Here is a 24,663-nt window from a genome sequence, read left to right on the forward strand (position 1 = left end):
TGTTCAGTGATGTTTGGCGACCTTACTAGCGGCAAAGCAGGGAGGAATGCAGAAAAGAGAGAAGGGTGAGTTTTTTCTGTTCACTGAGCTTAGCAGCGACAAGGAGGGAGGAAGAAAAGAGGGAAGGGAAAAAAGGAAAAAGGAAAAGGAGAAGATGAAGAAGGGAGAGAGAAAGAGAGAGGGAGAAACAGGAAAAAAGGTGTGTGCCCTTGCTCTCGTTCGGTGGTGTATGCAGTGATGGAGAAGAGAGGAAGGAAGAAGAAGAAGAAGAAAGAATGAAAGAAACAAAGGAAAAGGAAAAGGAAAAGAAGCAGAACAACAATGACAGTTTTTGAAAAACTTGAACGTTTGAAAGTTCAATAGGGTATATTTAGACATGCCATTGCTATTCCAGGTTTCCCTTTGTAAACTCTATCAATGCTAGACCAAAGGAAACGTATCCATCTGATTTTATGTGATACCCCACAATAGTGGATTCACCGGTGTTAATAAACAAGGAAGCAAGGTTCAAAGTATTGATATATATTGGTGTCTAAAGCTGCATTTGGCATTCCTTATTTTAAGAATTTATCTTCTTTTTATAGTTAAAAACTCATTGTTTGTAAGGGCATTTTAAATGCCAAAAGGAGATAAATCCTTAAAATAAGGAATGCCAAATGCAACCTAAATATACCTATCGATTTTTGAAACCACTGATAAGCTAAATATTAAAAGTTGGGGAATGTGGCCATTTTTGAAGGTCAATACCCTTTCTAGATATGTCTTGGCATAATTCTTGAAACTTAAAAATATTTTAAGCTAAATGTCTTGCCTCTTTGAATCATAATATCGTGTGTATTGTCACTTTACTTTGCAAGGAAGAATAGCAATAATATAATAATAACTGATATTCCTGAATCCTGATCGGACTTCAGATTGAGTGGGAGCAAATTCAAAGTATCAATAAAAAAAAAAAAAGCAAGAAAATGAGCTAACTGATTAAACTCTCTATTTATATGCACAAACGATATAGAAGAAAAAGATGTTACAATCATAGGATGTGTCCCCAATGTAGCTGCTCAATCCGTTCACTTGGAGAAGTCAAGGCTAATCAGCTTCATACAGTCTGATAAAATTACCATTTTTTTAGTCTAGATGTTGAAGCTACATCCATGACTCATATAGGTAAGGGTGTTCATGGTCCGGTTCAGTGTGGTTTGGAGAAGATCTCAGATCAAATCGGTAAATTACGATTTGAGAAATTTCTAAACCAAACCAAATTGTTTTGGTATGGAAACCAAATCAAACCAATCTGTTTTATTACGGTTTGGTGTGGTTTTTAATACGGTTTGGAGACTTTAGACCATTCTATGGTTCTTTTGGGCTTAACCCAATTAGAAAGTCCAAATAATTCCCCTAAAAATTAAAACTTAAAACTTTTAATTATTATTTTATTATAAAATAAAGAGTTAATTATATATTTATAATTTTACACATTCCATTTAGATATATTATATATAATATTTATATATATCATAATTTATATGCATATAAAATTTTGATTTACAGTTTACGGTTTGGTTTCGATTTATAAAATTCAATAAACCAAACCGAAACCACAAACCACAATTTAGAAAATTCTGAAACCGAACCAAACCATTTATAGGTATAAGCCGAACTAAACTGCAAACTTAGTTTGGTTCGGTTCAGTTTTGCGGTTTGAACCCTATCATGAACACTACCTACAAGGTCCAAAGTTTTGTACTGTAGCTTCTAAAGGCCCAATAAGCACTTCCTTCTGCAAGAACTTGACTAGAACCGACACGTTGGATGACAAAAGCTTCTCCTGCAAAACCTATAAGGGGGTCATACAAGCCATCAATATAGATATGGTCATAATCCTGAGGAATGTGTGTAAATTGTATCTGTGATTGCTGATAGTAACAAGTTTGGTAGTTTCAATAGCAAGGCAATTCCTTGCTTTGTGAATGATGTCTGAGGGAAATTGATGAAGGCCTTCAAATGTTCTTTTGTTCATAGCATCCTAAATGAGATATACGAGTACATAGAACCTCTCAAACAAATTGTTCACTTCTTATTTGCACAAAGTTAGGCTAATGCAATGTAACCAATATTGTACTATTTGGTGCAAGGGCTTGTGTTGGAGCTTTTCTGGATTAATTCCAAGTTGAGCCTCACACCAAATTGCTCTAGAAAAAGGACATTTCACAAAAAAAAAAAAAAAAAAAAAAAAAAAAAAGTGGAATGAAGTTTCCAATTGCTGTTTACATAAGGCTCCATTTGGAAAGAGTCCAGAACAAATATATAGAGCGCAAAATCTTGTATTTGTATTAGGTTCAATTTGGAAGGAGTACAAATATACATATGTATAATACAAATACATATAAAATAATACAAAATACAAGGTTTTACACTCTAAATATTTGTATTTGTACTCCTTCCAAATGGAGCCTAAGCAACAATGTTCTTGTGGGGGCAACCATTTGATGTATTTATCTTTTGTTAGAAGACCATTCTACAATGCCTTCCAGCTGGTAAATATTTGAAAATGATAAGGAATCTTGAGCTTCCAAACTTGATTACAGTTAAAATGTGGCTACGAAGTGAATGATAATATGTTAAGAAAGGACCTATAGGCTAAATTCACTGTATGAACCCCCGAATTATTGTGTTTCTATAATAATTTATATCTGAGTTTAGTTCCATGTGAGGTCTAATAGTTGTGATATGAGCTATTGATGAGGCTTGAAAATAGTGCCAGAAATTGGCTAGATTCCATGTGTCATCTAGATTAAGTAATTTTGCAACTTTGAGTTGTTGAGCATGGTTAGGTAGGGATGATTTGTTTAGGGGAGACCACTTGCCATAATAGGAATCCAAGGATCATGAAGAGAACAAATGGAAGAGCCATCTTGGATCAGCCACAGAAAATCAGATTTCAAATTCTTGAGTTTTCCACCATAATGAACTTCTATGGGTTATTGTAGCCAAGAATGGAGATTTTATATGAAAAATACTTTTGCTTTTCATAACCCGACTAAGTAGACAGTTAGGATTAGTAAATAACCTCCATAGTTTCTTACCAAACACCACTTGATTCATTGGCAAGCTCTTTCCAAATCCCAATCTGTTGACAGCCCTTGGCAAGCAAAGTTTATTCCATGAAATTGTGTGCTTTGATTTGTCTTTCCGATTGCCACAAAAATTTCCTTGATGCCTATTCTATTTGTGAGTGAACCTTATTTGGCAATATTGCAGCAGACATTGAATATATGGGAAAGGATTGGATGATTGACTTGATTAGGTTGTCCTACCTGCTTGTGATAGAAATTTAGAGCTCCAAGCATTAATTCTAGAAAGAATATGATCCATCATTTCTTCATGAGAAAGATGATTCTTGAATTTAACTCCCACCTTTGTGCCTAGATATTTTGAGCCCTCTAGTGGCTTTATAATTTTTAAGATCTGAGAAAAAAATTTTATGATGCCTAGGCACACATCTACTATACGTTATGCTGGATTTCCTATAATTGATTTTTTGACATGAAACAAATTGAAAAAGCTCTAGAATTTAATGTAGAGCCCTTACCTAATTAGTGTCAGTTATGCAAAATAGAATGCAGTCATTTGCAAATAAGAGGTGGATTATTGGGGTGCTTTCCCAACTAGCTTGACACCTTCTATTTGATTAGTGTCAATTGCTTGTTGTAAGAATTATGTAAGAACTTCCATGCCAATGATAAACAAGTAAGGAGATTATGGGTCTCTTACTAAAAGCCTCTTTGTAGATGGAAATGATCAAACAATTCTCCCCCTGATTTGATTGAGAAAGTGGGTGTAGAGATGTATTGATAAATCAATTAGTACCATTTATTTGGGAAATTCATCTTTCGCAATGTTGCTTTAAGAAAACTCCAGTCTATCCTGTCAAAGGCCTTGGACATATCCAATTTAAGAGCTATCCATCCTTTTTCTTTCCTTTGAGATCTCATCTGATGCATGATTTCCTTCACAAGTAGTTGCCTATTCTTGAGAAAACCAGACTGAAAGGGGCGATGAGTTCTTGCAAAAGTGGTTGCAATTGCATGACCATCCACTTGGAGATGATTTTGTATGTAAATTACAAAGACTGATTGGCCTATAGTTAGATGGTCCTACTGTAGAGTGATTTTTGGAAACAAAAACTATGTTAGTGTAGTTTATTTCCTTCAACATATTGTCTTGAGTAAAGAACTGCATCACCATGTTATAGATGTCTAGAGTAAATGTTTGGCATCGATGCTGCATATACAACACTTCTGATGTGTGGGTGGGAAACATTGTTTTCTGAGAAAACAGTGTCTTTTTTTCTATTTGGAAATTTTGCTGCCAAGTAGGACATTTCCTGGAGCAACAACAGCACTTTATGTTTGGTACCAGTGCTCCATGTCTGTTTTCAGCATTGGTACCCATTATAGGAAATCCACGTCACTTCCACATCATGTCCTCATTGGCAGCAACGAGCTACAATCAGAGAAAATGCTAAATTCGGATTGCTCCAAACCACGCTTTCTTGATTTCCACGGTGTGGCTTGGAGCACCATTTTTTTATGGGAAAATGGTTCCAAACAAATAGGTGTTTCTTGGAGCACTATTTTTTCTGATGTGGTGTTGATGTGTCACCATTTTCTAGAGCAACGACATCAATGCCATCTAGACCCGGTACTTTGTGTGGATGCATAAGTTTCATTACTTGAGTGATTTCAGATGAGCGTACCCGTGGCGTAACCAACATATCAATGCATGAAACTTGCTGATCCAACCTGCAAAAATAAGCAACAAAAAATTACCCGAGACACAAGCCCTTGAAGTAAGGTGCAAATAAGGGACTAGCTAATCCGAATTGAGCTTTTGACCTCTCTTGACTCTTTTTCACACGGAACTTTTTCATTCGTTGGATATAAGCCGTGTACCCTTTATATAACAGACTATGTCTCTAACGTTTCCTTATGCATTTAATGCTAATAAGAACGTTGTAAAAGAACCATTGGCTGACTAGGTCAAAGCTCCTCTGGACTGAGACAAGTGTCTCACTGACCAAGGATCTTGTCACTTGATCATCCAGTCTACATTGGGCCAAATGGTCCACCATTGACCCAATAAGAGCTGGAATGGATCTGGTTAGTATTCCAACAATAATATCTCTATGCAAGAAACACTTGTGCAGAAAACAACCAAAAAGCTTTTTTTATAGGAAAATAGATAAATAATAATACAAGGAAAAACTTGGTTGTGTATGTGAGAGTGCAACATAGAGATAATTTGTTCTCCATCAACATGTGGCTGGTCACATGGCCATTGGATTCTCCAACATGTTGAAAATTAGCAAGTGAGGGCCTATGGCCACTCTTCCAACATTTCCCACTTGGCCAGTTAGGCCCGAGATGAATCCATGCCGACTAATCCAATTGACTTTACGTGCCTTATATAATCTGAAACCACTACGGGTTTTGTCAATGGGTTGGAAACCGTATCTTTTGTGGGCACGTAGTCTACCAGGATCTCATTCCATTGGTAGATATCATACAAATACCGGTACTGGAGGTCAATATGTTTTCCTTTAGGACCAATCTCACCATTCTTTATTGTCTTGATGGAAGCTTGATTGTCATTGAACAACATTACAGGTCCAATAGGTGTACCAGGAATCTCGAGTTCTTCTAGAAACCTTATAATCTAAACTCCTTCCGAGGCCGTAGAACTACATATAATGAATTCAGCCTCCATAGTGGATTTTGCCACACAACTATGCTTTTTACTTGTCCATGAGACAGTAACCCCTCCACAAAGAAATATGTACCTGGTTGTTGATTTCTTATCATCCAGGTCTCCTGCAAAATCAGCATCACAGTAGCCTAACAATTTTAAGCCATTTGCATGATAAGTCAATTTAAAACGTTTGGTTACTTGTAAATATCTGAGTATTCTCTTAACAACTTTCCAATGGGGTTTTCTTGGGTTGCTTTGGTATATACTGACAAGACCAACAACATAACACAAATCAGGTCTTGTGCAAAGTGTTGCATACATTAAGCTTCCTAGTGCTTCAGCATAAGGTTTGGCTCTCATTCTCTTCATTTCTTCTTAATTTGAAGGAGCCATTTCTTTATTTAATTTTGTCCATTTTCAAATTGGAGTCTCAATTCCATTATAATCCTTCATATTAAATTTTCTTAAGAACTTTTCTAGGTAATGCTCTTGTGAAAGAGTTAAAGTCTTTACTTTCTTATCTCTTTCTATCTTGATTCCAAGCACATAACTAGCATTATCCAAGTCTTTCAACTCAAAGTTGGTTTTTAACCAATTTTTTGTTTCATTGACCATGGAAACATCATTGCTAGCAATAAAAATGTCATCCACATACAAAGAAAGAATAACAAAACTACTCCCACTATTCAAAGTGTAAACACAATGGTCAAAAGGATTAGGAATAAATCCAAATTTTGATATTGCTTCATGAAATGTGTGGTACCACATTCTAGAGGACTGCTTAAACCATATAGTGATTTTTTTAATCTATAAACCTTATCTTCTTGTCCTTTGACTTCATAACCTCTTAGTTAGGACATATATATTTCTTTATTTAATTTTCTATTAAGAAAAGCAATCTTCACATCTAACTGACACAATTCTAAATCTAGGGATGCAACCAAAGACATTATGATTCTTATTGAAGTAAACCTTGCAACTGGGGAATAAGTTTCTTCATAGTCAATCCCTTCTAATTGAGTATATCCTTTTGCAACGAGTCTTGCTTTATATTTTTCTATGGATCCATTAGCATCCAACTTCCTTTTTAGTACCCATTTACATCCTATAGGTTTTCTATTTGGAAGCAAATTAACTAGTTCCCAAACTTGATTTTTATTTATCGAGTCTAGTTCCTCTTTTATGGCTTCACACAGTTTCTCTTTATCATGTGCTTTCATAGCATCTTCAAAATCAAGGGGATCATCAATACATTCTTCGTTGAAATAAGTGTAATAATCCTTTAACCTTGACGAGGGATATCTTTCTCTTTGAATTCTGGTTAAAGTGTCATTGTTAGACAAATTTTGTCTTTCAAATGTGTCTTGATCATCATTCATTTCTTTAATAATTTCAAACAAATTTGGCAAATCTTTGCTATCTTGAATTTGATTTTCTAAAAATATAGCATTTTTGTTTTCTATTAATTCAATGAATCCATCAGATTTGTGATTAATGAATATGTACCCTTTGCTATTCTCACTATATCCTATGAAAGTACATCTAGTACTTTTGTTATCTAGTTTGCTCCTTTGTTCATTTGGAATCCTTACATGTGCACTAGATCCCCAAATTTTGATATTTGTTAAGTTTGGTTTCCTACCTATCCACATTTCATGGGGTGTTAAACTATTTTCTTTGGTTGGAATCTTATTTAATATGTAAACAGATGCATCTAGGGCTTCTCCCCAAAAATGTGTTTCCAAACTTGAGTGAGACAACATTGACTTCACCATGTCTAATAAGGTTTTATTCCTATATTCAACTACTCTATTTTGTTGAGGTGTAAAGGACATGGTAAGCTGATGTATTATTCCATTTTGTTTACAGAAATCATTAAACGGGTTGGAATGTATTCTTCACCTCTATCACTTCTAAGAGTATTGATCTTCCTTCCTAATTGATTTTCCACCAATATTTTGTATTCTTTAAACCTCTATAATACATCAGATTTTTTCTTGATTAAATATACATGCCCATACCTTGAAAAATCATCAATGAATGTTACAAAGTACTCCATGCCCTTATGAGTTTTTACATTTAGAGGACCACACACATCTGAATGCACAATTTCTAATAATTCTTTTGATTTTTTCCCCTTCTTGAATGGGAGTCTAGACATTTTTCCACTAAGGCATGGCTCACAATATGTGAAATTCTTCTCTATCTTAGGTATCAACTCTTTTGAACTCATTCTCATCATTTTGTCTTTATTTATGTGACGAAGTCTTAAATGCTAAATGTAACCATCATTATTTATATGATAAGCACAATCGAGATAGTCAGAACGGGAGGCTTGTTTATTATCATTAATGTTCAAATGGTACAAACCATCAAATTTAACCCCAAGCAATAGTACTCTTCCATGTTTACCAATAGTCACCTTTCCACCCCTAAAACATACATCAAAACCCTTTTCATTCAATAAGGGGACAAACAACAAGTTCTTCCTAAAATTAGGTGCATACAATACATCGGTAAGAATCAAATTTGTACTTTCATTTACAAGGTTTTTCACATTTCTAGTCCCAAACACATCAGTGAAAGTGTTATTTCCCATAAATACTCTATGTTCTCCCGCTTTCAACTCCTTCAATTCTAGGAACATCTCCTTGGATTTGAAAATATGCCTAGAGGAACCTGAATCGAAGCACCAATCATACAAACTAGAATCAGTAAAGAATGATTCAGATATCACACAGACAATATCTTTCTTTTCAGCACTACTCTTTTCAGTATTTGTTTTACCTTCATTATAATTGGGGCAATTAAATTTAGTGTAACCCTGCTTCTCACAACCAAAACAGTGTTTATTCTTAGTTTTCTTGAATTCTTCTAAGAATTTGATCCTTTTGTTAAATTTCTTAGCTTTGTTTTTGAAGTGTTTGCCCTTAGGCATTTCAATTGTTTAAGGTTTCTCAACTATTTTTGAGGTGACCATCAAAGAAGATGGTTGAGATTTCTTCTTCTTTCTCTCATCTTCTAAGCCAAGTAGAGTTGGGAGGTTTTTAACATTTATTTCTCTTCCAGGCAGATTCAGTGTTGTTACTACTGCATTCCATGAATGAGGTAAGCTATTCAAAATGGTAGAAACTTGAACTTTTTTTGGAATAGGGTTACCTGCAGATGCCAATTCTTTGGCAATCACATTCATTCTGTTTACATGATCGATTACTGAATCTTCTTCTTTCATCTCACAACCATAATATTTTTCTATTAATAATTGAATATAAGTTTTAGTTATTTTTCCATATGTTTCATTGATTGCTTCAAACATTTCTTTAGCATATTTATATTCATCAAAAATTACTTCTACATCAGGCTCCATGAAAGTTAGCAAACAGGTTCTGGCTTTTCTATTATCCTTTTCCCATTTATTATATCCCCATACAATATGTAAAGCATCATCATCCAAGGGTTTAGGAGGAACAGGTTTATCTAAAATGTAATCAACATTTTCCTCGTCCAAGATCCTCCTAATCCTTCGTTTCCAAAGGGAATGGTTTGTTCCATTCAACTTTTCAGTCTTACTAAGTTCTTGAGACAAAGCAGTTGTAGGCATGTTTACAAAATGAAAATAAAATGGGAATAAGAAAAAACTTAGCTGATTTGAAGATTTAACCATTTAGACCCCTGAAGATTTCACTTCTCTTGACCTAGCTGAATCAGCTACCTTCTTCGTTCAGCAATAGTCTATAGTGTCAATAGATTTGCACCTATTTGTTTTTCATATCAACCCTTTGTCCTAATCTTTCACCATTGTTGAGATTAGAGTTGCAGAAGCACTGAAAGCAAGCTTGGCCGAAAAAAAAAAGAAAGAAACCCTAAATTTGTTTAGGGCTTGTTGCAGATGGAACCCAAAAAAATTATGATCTAACCCTTCTAATGAACAATAGTAAAAAAAAAAAACAGCCTTGTCTAAATGTTGATGGCACCAGTAAAGAAATAGCTGCTGATGGAAAAAATTGATAGAAAACTGAGGTTCTTGGATGTGTCTCAAGAGAGAAGAAAAATAAAAAACAAACACAGTAGATTGATGGTTAGATACGTATTGCAAGCCGCTTTCACTGGACTAGAAAAAGATTGAGTAACAAAATCAGGTTGGGCTGAAAAAAAACACAGAGGAGCTTTCATTTCTTAAAGTCAATGGTGAAGAGGAGAGTTACAAACAAGAACACTTCCTCTCTCTTTTCACTTTTGTAAACATTTAAAGTGGGATGCGATATGGTGTAGCGCACCTATACCAAAAAAATTTATGAAGAGGCTCTGATACCAATGATGAGCATACCCGTGGCGTAACCAAAATATCAATGCATGAAATTGAAACTTGCTGATCCAACCTGCAAAAATAAGCAACAAAAAATTACCCGAGACACAAGCCCTTGAAGCAAGGTGCAAACGAGGGACTAGCTAATCTGAATTGAGCTTTTGACCTCTCTTGACTCTTTTTCACATGAAACTTATTCATTTGTTGGATATAAGCCGTGTACCCCTAATATAACAAGCTCCGTCTCTAACATTTCCTTGTGCATTTAATGCTAACCGGAATGTTATAAAAGAATCGTTGGTTGACTAGGTCAAAGCTCCTCCGGATTGAGACAAGTGTCTCACTGACCAAGGATCTTGTCACTTGATCATCCAGTCTACATTGGGCCAAATGGTCCACCATTGACCCAATAAGAGCTGGAATGGATTTGGTTAGTATTCCAATAATAATATATCTATGCAAGAAATACTTGTGCAGAAAACAACCAAAAAAGTTTTTTTATAGGAAAATAGATAAATAATAATACAAGAAAAAACTTGGTTGTGTGTGTGAGAGTGTAGCATAGAGATAATTTGTCACTGACCAAGGATCTTGTCACTTGATCATCCAGTCTACATTGGGCCAAATGGTCCACTATTGACCCAATAAGAGCTGGAATGGATCTGGTTAGTATTCCAATAATAATATCTCTATGCAAGAAATACTTGTGCAGAAAACAACCAAAAAGTTTTTTTATAGGAAAATAGATAAATAATAATACAAGGAAAAACTTGGTTGTGTGTGTGAGAGTGTAGCATAAAAATAATTTGTTATCCATCAACATGTGGCTTGTCACATGGCCATTGGATTCTCCAACATGTTGAGGATTAGCAAGTGAGGGCCTATGGCCACTCTTCCAACAATTTCTTCAAAGGTAGGAGGCTGTAGTAAGTCATTAGCTTGAGATTTTGAAACTCTAGGCAGATTAGGAAAGCGAAGAACAGATTGTTCAAAGATTTTAGCCACATCCCCTGAATCTTGTATGGATTTTTTTGAAAAGGTAAGAGATTTCTATTTTATTTAAGGTCCATGAACCATCTAACTTTTGCATCCACTCTATGTTGTTTTTCATGCTCTTTTATTTATTTATTTATTTTTTTTGGCAAAAGGGAAAGCAGCCATTTCATTACTTAGGCAAAGAGCATGTGGATATACTATTGAGTTGTATGTTATCCTAAGCTAACCTTTGCATGATAGATAGGCTAATATATGAGCAGCAGTATTGTAATTTCTATTTCTATGTACAAAACTAAGTTGATCAAAAGTAAACAAAAGTCTTCTCAAGTATGCGCCATGGTGATGCTTGATCCAATTTCTTGGTTGGCTTTTGTCTTGCAAAAAGTTGATCAGCTATAGAGAGTCATTGTATATTTTTAACACAGATATCTTGTTGTTAATGGCTGCCTTTAAACCTTGGACTTGGGCTTTGATTTCTGCATCCTAACTATTGATGGCCCAACAGGGTTCTCCTTCAGCAATACTTGTGCTTCCACCTGGACATTGGAGGATGAGAGCTCATGATTGAAGGCTTCTCATAGTTGATCTTTTGTCCAGAAAGTTTTTCAAAAATGGAGAGGATTTGGCTTAAGATTTTGATTTGTGACATCTCCGCCTTGCAGAAAAGAATGTAATCATCTACAAATAGCAAATGAGTGATGTTCATGCCATTTCTACAAATCTTTGCACCATCTATGAGACCTTCCTTTTCAGCACACACTAGCAACTGCGTTAGAATCTCCATTCCAATGATGATTAAATATGGAGAAATAGGATCACCTTGTCTTAATCCCCTTTGTAGTTTAAAATGCCCATAGCATTTGCCTCCTATATTGACTAAGAAAGTTGGGGTGAAGATACATTGGTGAATGAGTTGTGTCCATTTTGTCGAGAAGCCCATTTTGTAATGTGTTTCCCTGATGAAATTCTATCCCATTTCGACATGTCTAATTTTAATACTATGATGCTCTTCTCCTGTTTTTTGCTTATACATGAAATGCAATATCTCATTTGTTAGGACTGGCTACATTCTAAACACCAACCATTTGGAGATGATTTTGTAGAGGACACTACAGAGGCTAATGGATCTAAAATGTGAGGTGTCCATAGGGTCGTGATTCTTTGGGATAAATACTAAATTTGTATTGTTGATTTCTTTGGGAAGATGTACAGAATGAAATAAACGAAGCACCATTTGATGTATATCATGACTCACAATGTTCCAAAAGTGTTGATAAAAATAGGTAGTATACCCATCCGAACCTGGAACTTTGTGTGGGTGCATTTATTTGATAACCAAGGATATTTCATCATAGGTTGGAGGCTGTAGGAGGCTATCTTTTTGTTAGTTTGTGAGGGTGGGGCTAGGAATCAAGGAGAGTAGGTGGGTATTCAAGTTTTCACTAATTGCTCCAACATCTTGCAAGGATTTTGTAAAGAGCTGAGCAATTTGTTCTCTGTCACATGTCCATTCTCTTGTTGGGAGTTTCAACCACTGAAGGTTACTCTTGATGGCTTTTTGATTTGCTATTCTGTGAAAATATTTTGTATTTTTGTTGTTGCTTGGAGCCAAAGTTCTTTGTATTTCAATCTCTAAATCTCCTCTTTTTCTTAGCCAGTATATGTATTGAGATTGAAGTGTTTTGAGTTGTTGGGGATTGTTGTTCTACATTTGTAGGTCTAAAATTTCCTCTCTGAGTTTGCTAAGGTGGTCTTGAATTAATCCAAAGGCATGACGGTTCCAATTTGACAGGTTTCTTTTGCATTCTTTGAGTTTTGTGGCTATTTGGAAATGTGGTGTTCATAAAATGTGAAGTTGCCATGATGAACTGATGATATTTCGACAGTTTGGTGATCTGTCCAAAAAGGAAAAAATGAAAGTGGGAGTGCCTGATTGTTATGATTGGGTCAATGATTAGTTTAATGGGAGCATGATCTAAGGCTATAATGGGCAGATGTTGTATGATTGAATTCGGGTATAGATCCAGCCAAGAGGGTGTGGCAAAGGCTCAGTCTAATCTTTCTAATATCCTGGCTTTGCCATATTGCCCATTAGCCCATATGTATGGTGGCCCCAACAGACTACAAGGTTTTATATGATTCTCATAACTATACAAACCATCTGGTATAGTGGAGACCGAATGGTGTTTTATAGACTTATAAACCATCCGACATTACACAGGCTAGATGGTACTTACAATTTTGAATCATCAATTATAGTTACAATAATTAATTACATAGGTGATCTAACACAATTAAATTCCTTTAAAACCAAACAAACCACATGGTTGTATATGATTCTCATAGGTACACAAACCATCTGGTATGGGGAAGACCAAATAGTGTACTAGGCTTAAAAACCATCTGACATTGTAATGACTGATGATTGCTTGCAATTTTGGAACATCATATATAGTTGCAAACATCTATCCCCCAAATGATTTGGTTGTAGTTACACTATCAAATGTACCTAGAACCCAATAAATTACAAGGGTTTGCATGATTATCACAAGTGTATAGACCATCCGTTATAGTTGAAACCAGATAGTGTTTTACAGATTTACAAACCATCCAGCATTACACAAGTCAGATGGTGTTTCACACTATTAGTCCAGTGAACGAGGAAGCTCTATCTTCCTCGATCGTTTGAGATGAATAGTGTAACCTTCACGAACTCATGAGGTGAAACATCCTTCACCATTCTAGCAACCTCTATAACTACAACAACATGTAGAGTTGTGAGACAACGATGAACTTCTAGGGTTTTTATTCTCTAGAAGTGTAGATGGCATTTTTGTAGGAGACTTTTACTCTTAAATAATTGACAAATCTAGTGAAAATCAAGCTCATTTTTCTTCTTCGAAATAAACTAACTTCAAACTCAAGCCAACCACAATTCCAAACATTTGTGGTCGACTACACAAATCCTTTCTCCCCATTGTAAAGATCTCAAACCATGTTTTCTGCAAAGATAAAAGCCTCCAACTTCATTTCAATATACAAGAAAGATACAAAAGAAAATAGAGAAATAAATGGATTCCCTAACAAAGTGAGAAGAGGGAGATACAGAGAAATAGAGATAAATACGAAAGACGAAGACAATGAAAGAATGAAAGTAAAATTATAATGCATGGTGGGTGGGATTTTTAAAAGGGGCAATTTGGTCAAAAATAATTAACTTTTTGTACAACTCATTGTTTTTGCAATTTTTTTCAAAACGTATCTGATTTTGTCAATAGTCATAACTTTGTTAATTTTTATACAAAAAGTCCTATAATAATATGTAATTATATAAATAATATATAATATATAATATTTCATAGGGTCATAGCGGATCAAATTGGAGTATCCAAATTCGATGTTAACTAAATAGATCAACTTTTTTTATCCAATCCAATTTGTTAAGATCACGGAAGGTACTCAAATCTGGTTCTTATCGGAACAGATTTGGATTTGAATTGGAACTGATCCGATTTATTTGCAGCCCTATATCCATTCTTTGAAATCAATCTACATATAAATCAGTCAGAAAATACAATTCACAAAAAAAAATGTACCTGGATGGCTCGGTTTTGTAAAACAGTTACGTTAGGGAGTATTTCATAGAAGTCAAAGAAAGAACGAGTTTCCAATGGGTCTCCTCGTCTGAGTGTCTTCCCTTAGGCTATGTTTGGTTTGAAAGAAAATGTAGGGAAAGGAAGGGAAAGGTAGAAAAACCATTACAAACCTTGTATTGATTTTCCTGTCTTTCCCTACCTTTTCCTTCAAACTGAACATAACCTTAGGGATCCAATTTGAGCTTATGAGCAGAATTAACAGTTTAGGTTAACTTTTCTTATTACACATCAATCAGAATAATGAATCAAATTCGGATCTACAAATCTGATTAAAGTGTTCTTTGTAATAACACCCTATCGAAAAACCATTCCACGTGAATTTGCCCAAGGGTGAGACCTAAAACCTTTTTAAAGTAACATCCTTCAATGTATTGATCTGTATTGGTTTTTTTGGATAACTGAAACGCTAAAAGTTGAGGATTTAAGCAAGGTTCGAAATTTTGATATATATCGGACCATATTGGCCAATATGTATTGTATCGGGGGTTTCACAATATGTCCCTAGTGTTTTAGGGTTCTGACTGGTTCAGGGGGTGGACAGACTTTAAACCAGCCCCTACGAACCAGATTTGAAAAAAAAAAAAAAAAAGCTATCAAAGCGCCTCTACCAGCATATCGATATTTTGAACCTTGGATTTAAGATGTAGAGTGGATAAGAACCGAGCCTTTTATGAATTATTCAAGCTCATCTCATGAAAAGCTTGATTCAGTTTGGTCTAAATTGAGCTTCAAACCTAGCTTGAACCCAATATATAAGCCCGTTTTCTAATTGAGCCAAATTTGAGCATAATGAAGCTTGGTTCATAAAAGTCACAAGCCTAATCAAACTTATATTATATTATATTATATTTTTAATTGTTTGTATGCACAATTTTTACTTTTTATATGAAGCTTGGTTGACTATTGACCTTAAGCTGAGCCTAATTTGAACGTATGAACTTGTCAAGCTTGTAAGCCTAAGTTCACTTGTACGTCATTTTTTTTGTCAAACAAGCTCGAATAGACAGATATTCGACTTAGCTTAGGTCAAATCCACCCCTAGGTGTTTCAATGCTTTTAAGGGTTAGAACCCCTCCTAATAGGTTTAGTTTTAAATTGCTGAACCAAAAAAAAAAAGAAGTGAGTATTTATGTTTTCATACGCCAAATAATACTAATAAGTTTGTATTGATACTCTGCACATGCACCTTAGAAATATGAAAGATCGCCACAACTATCCGGTTCCTAATCAAGTGTTGATAATAGAATGGTACCAAATATTTTCTTCATCGACTAGTGTGTTGGACTTGGAACTCGATTAGTAGGATTGAAAATACAAAATATAATGCCAACCTTAATTCCATTGTTGTAGAAATTAAAAACTTCCAAACCAGATACAAAGCTATTATTACATGCAGGGGATGATGAAGCACAAGATTTTGTCTTGACAATAATATAATTAGTCTACTTCAAAGACGTCACCACTCACCAGGATGAGTGTCGTTCTGATTCACCACCCATATTTGGCCTGTGTCTCAGCTTTAGTGAGGAATCCTCTTGCACGTCGCTCTGCAAGTTCCATCTCCCTTTGCTTCATATCATAGAACAAAGATCCAATCTGATGCTTCCTCTTGTGCAGCTTTGAAGGCTTCCCCTTACTTGCAACAGGCTACAGTAGAGAAAAAAGCATTTTGCTCTTAATTCCTTTCTTAGCCCTCAAGAAAATATAAATAGAAGCAATCTTTAAAAAACTTCTCTTCCCTATATTTATTTATTTATTTCTTTGCACGAATTCTTAGTAAATTTAGTTACCATTTTAAAGCTTAAAAAGGAAAAACAGTAAAAAGCACATGGACAAATCAATCTGCAAGTAGAGAAACCTGAATTAGATCAAAGGGGCCTTTTCAATTAATTATAGAAAATAATGGGTTTAATGTATAAAAATGTACAAAAATATCCTGAAATGCTTGCATACATTTAGATTTCAAGAGAGACATGGCAGCATTGAGCTTTCATGAAGTTGACTGACAATCACTTCTAGAGGGAGAAACAAAGATTTGTTTTTCTATATAGGAAGAATCTAAAACTCGTTCTAGGTAAAGATTTTCTGCTATGCATGTAAAAGAAAAAGCTTGTAATGCCTGTTTTCACATTTGCTGCCTTGTGAACAACCAGAGCCTTGAATGCTTTATCAAAAGTTAATACATTGGTTTCAGAATCATTCCTAGGGTTCCGTAATTCTTCAGTCATTATAGGTATCAAACAACTTAAGAGGTACATTCATGCAAATTTTTGTGGGAAGCTTGGTGGAAAATGCTGCAAGGCAAGAGCGACAAAAGAAAAACAATCACACAGAGACAAGAGATGATCAACTGCTATAGAAACAATGTCTATAATCCAATGTACAAAGAGAGTAATGAAATGTGGCTCAAAATAGTTAACTGGTATTAAGAAAGGAGCAAAAAATGTTCTAGGAAAGTCCAAAGGAAAATGATAAAGCACTACAGAAACTTGGTGGACTGATGGAATCCAAAATATAATCAAAGCAAAATGGACATGTTTTAAGGATTGGGAAAACACTAGAAATGTAGCAAAACTTGGAAAAATATAAAAACAAAATCTATATCTGTATATTAAAATGGAATATGCCAAGCTGGCACTTTCATGCTTCCTGGTTATTTTTTAGAGTCATTTATCTTTTTTTCATTTTTTTAGAATCACTTATATTTTTTCTGGCTTTTTAGAATTGTTTCCATTTTATAATTGAACAAAATAATTCAAGTAGCCAATGAGCTTTAAGACTTTTATCTCCTCTTGTCAACTCACTCTCCTGTTTCTCATTAACTCCTTTAATTTTCTCTTCTCATTAATTATGCCATTAACTCTCTCATTCAATAACTCATGCCATTAATTGCCTAAGATTCTCTCCATCTTATCATCTTTTTTCCTTTAGTCATGTGATTCTTTAAAAGATCACGTCCCTCCACCTTTGTTTTAGATGGGCCCTCAATATAAGGCCCATTACACACTCCTTCCTTTCTAAGCTAACCTGGATTCACGAGTAATGGCCCATTCAGCTTAGGCAGCCCAATTGATTGACAATGGGTTTGCACATGTCCGGGTTTGGATATCCATCCTTCAGCCCAACCCATTGACTAACATTCCCCAAAACAAGGGCCCATGGGTTTATAACACCCCCCTTTTCCTTCTTGTACCTGACCTACCATATTTGAATTAACAACTTTGGCACCACCTATGACTACTCCGGCAACGATCTTTCGAATTCCAGGTTCTTTCCTTGCTGTTTATGTTTTTGACTTTCCAACTTCTCCGATGCTTTTGAAACAACCAGACCCTGCCTACCCTTTTTTGTGAAACTTCCAATCCTTAGTTGACCCTCCAATCCCCTGCATCCATGTAATACTTGGTCATCCACCTGTTCATCTTCTTCCTTGCAAGCTCTCTCCACAATGCAGCTTCTATGGAAGAGGCTAGCAAACTGACATGAAGCTTCCATCAACTCTTACAGCTACTTTCCTGGGTATATCCTCCGGCTTAACTCCACTCAGTATGATAGCTGCAGAACAAAGGTCACCCCAAAACACTCCAAGGCAAGCTCCACAGAGTGCTGCAATTGAAACTGCTACTTCATAATTCCAGAGATGAAATGGTAGCCCAATGACATGTACTACCACCCCATCCACAATAGAAAATTCCTTTTCATTTGACAAGGGAGACCATCTGAAAATAGTAAAGGACCCAGCTGCGGCTTGCATGTTCAAAGCCTCAATTTCTACCTTGTTCTCAAGAAGATCTAACAGGGCTTTGCACCTGTCAAAAAGCGTTAGAACAGAAGTATCTTGTAATTTCAATTCATTAATCAGCAGATCAGCAACTTGCTTATCCAATCTTCCTTTCTTGTGGTAAGTGACAAAGTTGAGATTTCCTGTCTGGGGGTTTCAGCACTGTCTTCAACCTTGAGGAGTTCATCTTCCTTTCCCATATTTTCTATTTCAGTTGTTCCCAATCTGAGCAATAAGTCTTTCAAAGTTCTAGCAACTTCTTGCCAGCCTTGGCTACTTCTACCTTGAGGAAAGCATACCAGTTGCTTTCTACCCTTGGCAAAAAACTCTGAGAATTCTATGAAAGACCCTCTGTTGTTTCTCTTTCATTTTACCACATATCTTCTACCTGTCTCTGTATCTCTTTCCAGCTCCCTCGTTTCCCTTTGCCACCAGCTTCCGATACAAAGTCTCCAAACCATTTGATTACCTCTAGCCCCACCAACAAAACTGTAGCCATTCTAGCTTCCCTGATTTGTCCTCCAATCCTCATTTCCTTGAACAAGAAAATTTTTGCTTCCACCTTTAAGACTCTCCTCCATCATGTAGCCTCCACAAACTCCTCCATTTCCTCGTTTACACATGTTATGTTTATGTATTTTAATTTTAGATAATAGATTTTTTAATTCATTTATTTTAAAATTTATGTTTATATTTTTTATTAGTATTATGTTTAAACATTTTTTATTTTTTTGAATTTTTTTGGCATTTTTGTGCCTTACTTCGAAAAGGCACACACCTTCCCTTGTGCCTCAACCTCGAGCGCAAATTGCCCCTTGTGCTTTTTTTGTGCTTTGCGCTTTTAAAACATTGGCTGTTTTATGGGGCCTGTGGAGGAGAGGAATGTCTTAAACCAAATCAAGATCCTTGATAAATCTTATCATGGTAAGATTTTTTTTTTATAGGTAAAAAGAAATTTTCACTAAAAGAAAAAAGAAAAAAACATTCTGAAAGGGTGTTGAGGCAACACCCAAACATAGAAAAACGACAGCAATAACAGAAACAAAAACTAATCATCACCAGTTGAGTAGACTACATCTTTGAAATCCCCCCATCTCCCAAAGATCATCCCCCAAGTCTTCCTGACTTGAGCAGCTTCCAGCAACAGAAACAAACTCAATTTCTCCGTCTTTATCTCTTTCAGTTGCATCTTATCTGGACTGGATTTTCTTAGCAGACTCCATTATAAATTCTTTCTTCTTCCAACTCTCAAACCCTTAATCATTCCAAGCAAGCAGTCACATTTCCAGATTCAACCTCCATCACCCCTCCTCATTTTTACCTCTAACAGCCCCTTCATTCCTCTTCTACCAGATCCTCTTCCCTCCCTTCACCTTCCTCCCACCGCCCCTGCTCCTCCCCTAAAACTTTTTTCTTTTTTCTTTCTTCTCTCCTACTCCTTTTGAACTGTTCAATTGCTCTCCTGACCACTTTCTCCCCTCCTAAGAAAAATAAACCAAGAGAGTTTCCCACCTCAACCTGTCACTCCACTAGCTTATCAATATCCACCCTTTTCTCCCCTGATCCTTCCCCCTTTGAAACCTTCTCCCCTTCAAGACCCTCGGCCAACTCTCCTACCTCCCTTATCTCCTCTCTCGAGACCTCCTGCACTCTCACTTCCCCACTTTCTCCCCCCACTTCTTCATCTTCTTAAAAGGTAATTCCTCTTTTCCTATTATATACCATCTGCTGCTGCTCCCTCCCTTCTTCCACAAAAAGACATTTTCTCTTTCCTTTGTCTCCCATGCCTACCTCATCCTCAACTCTAGAACCCTAATACTCTCTATCCTTGATGACATCTTTCAAAGCCTTTAAGGAAATAGATAAATTCAAACTCACCTCAGTATTCAGACACTCCACAATCTCCAAAGTTCTCATGCCATTTTGGATCTTTGCTAGCTTTCAAGCACCAAAACCAGCTCCTCCTAATTATCACTGCCACATTCCCTATGTTCAACTTCTACACTCCTCAGGGCTCAGTCCTCGCACCTTCTCTTCCATCATGAGTGTCAAGACACATAGACTGGAGACCACACAACGAAACAATCCGAATCGCTGAAAGACCATTCAATATATGTTGGACTTCGGAGCCTGATCAATCAAGCACGACCTTTTCCACCTCCAACGAATCCTTCTGCTGCTTTTCGGTTGAACCTACGCTAGTCTTCCCCAATTCCTTGGCCTCTCCACCGTCAAGCACGATGAACTTCTTTTCTCCCTCAAATCTTGCAATAACCCAAACCCAATCATCCGTCAAGTTCCCCAAACCTGTAAAGTTCTTTCTAACTCTCTTTTTCCTAAAACCTCTCAGCCCCAAACTTTCTTTTCCAAAAATGTCCTTTTCCACCTGTGACTTCATACGCCAATTCATTTTTTAAAACTCTTCCTAAATCTCATAAGCCGGTGTTCCTCACTCCTATCTTCCTTCCTATGTTTGCCTGCTACCACCTATCTACTATCTCCCCTCTCAATCCTTTCGTCCAACTAATGGGCTTCTAACACCTTGTTAAACTCTCCCACCACATGGGCAGCACCCAACCGACCATTTAATTTCATCGTCTCCATCTGATCTTCAACTAAAATCACCTCTGCCATGTCACCCTTTTATCCTTCCTCCTCCCTCAACTCCTAACTCTTCAACATCTTCCTCCATCTCCTCACCCCTGCTACCCAAGAGGCCTCTGCGCCTTTAACTTCTTTCTCCTCCCCTTCCCCTTCCTCTTCAACACCCTTCTGCTCTTTCATCAATCCTTCATCCTTCACTCTAGAAAAAATTCCATCTTCTCCTTCCACAATCACTCTCAGACCATGTCTTTCAGTGGCAAACTTAAGAACCATCTTGTGTGGAATAGCAGAGACCTCCTCAACCTCAACTAGGATTCTCACCACATCCAGCTTCTCCCAGGACCTATTCTTCTCACTTCAGGAATCTTCTGCAGCTATTACCTATTTCTTCAAAGGTGAGAATGCTCTACACATGTAAAGGGATGCCAATCACCCCAGTCCACACTGTTCGTCGCCAACGACCTATGGACACTTCTCCTGCCGCTGGGAACCACTAATCAAGTGGTCAGGGAACCACTTCACCCCCTGCCTATTGTGGAACATAAATAACAGCAGACCTCCATTCAACTACCTCACCCCCCAAAACCCTTTTCTTTCCCCACTCTAAAACTGCCCAAGCTTCTAATTTCCCAACAACTCTGCCAACCAGGCTAGCATACAGCACCCTCATCCTTTCCCCTGAGGCTTGATAGATAACATCCACAGCCCTCTGCCGGACATCTTTCTTTTTCACCACAACAGAACCCTCACCCTTGTTCCTCCCTAACAACTCTATTGTTCCCTTGATCTCCATTTGCAATATGCAGGATGATAGTATAAGCACTGATATAAAAATAACTCAAAAAAAAAAGAGGAAAGAAATCATTCAACAAACAGTATGTGATGAAGGTGTTACCATGGATGAGCTGCTAAGAGGTTGGCAGATTGTGGTGGAGCCAGAAATCAATAAAGGCAGGAAAAAAAAACGTAAAGTACTAAACTTGAGCAGACTGAAACTGAACTTTGATGGGTGCAGCCTAGGCAACCCAAGAGCTTCTAGAGTCACAAGTATGGTGACAGTGCAAAATCAACATTTTCTTCAGCTTTGAGGCCCAATTTGGCAAGACAACTCTTTTAAGGAAGAGATTTTACCCCTTATCCAATGTTTAAAGCTGGTTTCCAGGCAAGGGTCGACAGATGTAATAGTAGAGGGACAATACCAATAGGTGACATGGATGAGTGCTGTAGGTGAATTCCTTGGGCTTACAGGTAATTTGTTAGATAGGCACAAGCACTAGTGACTAGGGAGCAACCTGAATAACTCATTTAGGTGGGAGCCTAGGACTGCATATGTCTTGGCTGATGCCTTAGCAAAGGCAGGGGCAAGTAGGGACTAGGGAGAGTTTTCAAGGATGCCCTTATATCTCTTGCTTACTATCCAACCTTTTGGGTAGTAGAGAGGTTTCTTATTATTGATTGCAATCAATTCTGTCATTTATTAAAACAGAAAAAAGAGGGTATAAAAAGGAAAACAATACATAACAAAAAAAAAAAAAACACAGAACAAGTAACGAGAGATTGGAATTCAAAAAAAAAAAAAATATATCCATCAAGGCCATTTCCAAATACCTGGTAAGATGGGCCAAAAGCTATACCAGTCAGCTTGACCTGGTCCTCCCTGGGTCTATTTTTAATCAACTCATCCTGCTTCACTTCAACTATTTCCGTAGGTACCCCATCCCTCCCTCTCTTTCCTGATATTCTTGCCGTGCTTTCAAACATCCCTGACTTCTCTGTTGCCGGAGTCACTGTGGAAGCTTCAGCCCAATTATCCCCATAATTTCCATAACCCCCATACTCTCCATAACTCCCATAATTTTGGTAGGCCTCATAATTCTCATTACTGGGAGCCCAGCTCGAGGTGTCAGCTCCTCCAGTTGCAAACTCCGACGGACCACCAACTGTTCCCACCATTGACGAGTACGACCCATCAACCCAATTGCCCTCGGAATGCCCTACATTCTCAACAGTATTTGATTCATTTTCCGCTCTATGTACATCAGAATTCGATGTGGGTACATCTGCCTCAACGATTGATCTCCGACCAGAACCCAAAGAAGACGAAGCACCTGAGCCCAGGGAGTTCTTTGGAGCAGGAAGGTTGGATAAGAAGGATTTCAAAGAGGAGGTTTGCCCTGAAGAGACCGATTCTTTGGTGAGTTTTCTTTCGTTTTCCTCCTCGTCATCGTCTTCGTCCTGGGGTTTGAGCAAAGATAGGTTTATGGGAGGCTTGAATTGAACGACCCTTTTTCTATTGAGATCTGTGGACGAGATATTAGAGGCGGCCTGGGTAGTAGTCGATTGAAGAGACTTGGGAGGGGGAAGGGAAGAGAAACCAGAGGAGGATTTGGGTTGGGGAAGGGAAGAGAAGATAGATAAGGCCTTGGAGGCATTGCCGAGATGAGAGGGGGATTTGGGGGTAGAATCTTCTTCTGTGGTTGGGTGAAGAGACTTAGGATGAGGAAGGGAAGAAAAACCAGAGGACTTAGGTTGGGGAAGGGAAGAAAAGATAGAAGAGGTCTTGGTGGCATTGCCAAGATGAGAAGGGAACTCGGAGGGGGAATGTTCTTTTGTGGTTGGGTGAAGAGACTTAGAAGGAGGAAGGGAAGAGAAACCAGAGGAGGATTGAGAGGATTTTGGTGGGGGAAGAGATGAAAGGAAAGAGGTCTTGGGGGGTTTATTAAAGTTAGAAGGAGATTTGGAGGGGGAATCCGATATCACCTGTTGTTGTTCATCTTCGCCTTCGTCGTCTGAAGAAGCATAGTTTGCTAATAAGGAGTCCATGACAAAAGAAATAGGGAGGGAGGAAGAAGACGAGAAGAGGGAGCTCCGGTGCTGGAGCCTAGAAGTAACAGATTGATTCGGCGTTCTTTCTCATCAAAAAAATCTGTTCGGCGTTTGACGTTTGTTTATAAAAAGAAGGGAAATTTTGGGTAGTTTCAAGTTAGTATCCGAATTTTAAAACGTATCACTTTATTATCCAAATTTTTAAAAACTGTGACTTGGTTTCCGCTGTTAATTAGAATATAAAAGGATATAAATGCCCTTTGTGTCATCTAATTTTCTTTATCTACCACATTTACATAAATCACTTGTATTAATCGGGGCTCTCCCTAGAGTGCCCTTACTCCAAGGGAGCGCGTTCTTTTTTTGGATTTTGCAAAAAGGAAAAGTTGATCAATGGGATTTTGGTTCTCATTCACCAAGAATCTCATATTCATTTTTTATATTTATGTAGAGACCAAGGAAAGTTTATTTTTCTAAGTACCACTTACCCGGATATGTGATACCCATCTCTTAGGTAGATAAATAATTTTTCCACCTAGGAGAAAAAGTTGTTAATATTTGAATGGGACAAAATGACCCTTTTAATAATGAATTTTTATGGTTAAAATGGTCATTACCTTATTTATTTGTGAAATAAAAGAACATGAATAAATTTATTTACTCCAACAAGAAAAACTTACCTAGATAATTTCATTTACATGGATAAATAACTTACCAAAAAACAAAAAGGCCTAAGAGTTGCAAAT

The 24,663-nt window shown here is 36.9% G+C and overlaps 2 protein-coding genes across 2 annotated transcripts; both read right to left on the reverse strand.

The window, feature by feature from the left end:
* Nucleotides 1-8,023: 8,023 nt before the first annotated feature.
* On the reverse strand, nucleotides 8,024-9,349 carry LOC148800558 (uncharacterized). The gene is made up of 2 exons (XM_088903786.1): nucleotides 8,908-9,349; nucleotides 8,024-8,535 (listed from the first exon to the last, which is right to left on the reverse strand). Exons 1-2 carry the CDS (start codon nucleotides 9,347-9,349, stop codon nucleotides 8,024-8,026), a joined length of 954 nt encoding a protein of 317 aa, XP_088759912.1.
* A 6,615-nt stretch (nucleotides 9,350-15,964) lies between these two features.
* LOC104613367 (mitotic checkpoint protein PRCC-carboxy-term protein) lies at nucleotides 15,965-24,065 on the reverse strand. The gene is made up of 2 exons (XM_010281142.3): nucleotides 22,700-24,065; nucleotides 15,965-16,353 (listed from the first exon to the last, which is right to left on the reverse strand). Exons 1-2 carry the CDS (start codon nucleotides 23,912-23,914, stop codon nucleotides 16,195-16,197), a joined length of 1,374 nt encoding a protein of 457 aa, XP_010279444.2. The 5' UTR covers nucleotides 23,915-24,065; the 3' UTR covers nucleotides 15,965-16,194.
* Nucleotides 24,066-24,663: the final 598 nt, after the last annotated feature.

This window comes from Nelumbo nucifera, chromosome 4 (genome assembly GCF_055504915.1).
Source record: "Nelumbo nucifera cultivar China Antique chromosome 4, China Antique-T2T, whole genome shotgun sequence".
Taxonomy (NCBI): domain Eukaryota; kingdom Viridiplantae; phylum Streptophyta; class Magnoliopsida; order Proteales; family Nelumbonaceae; genus Nelumbo; species Nelumbo nucifera.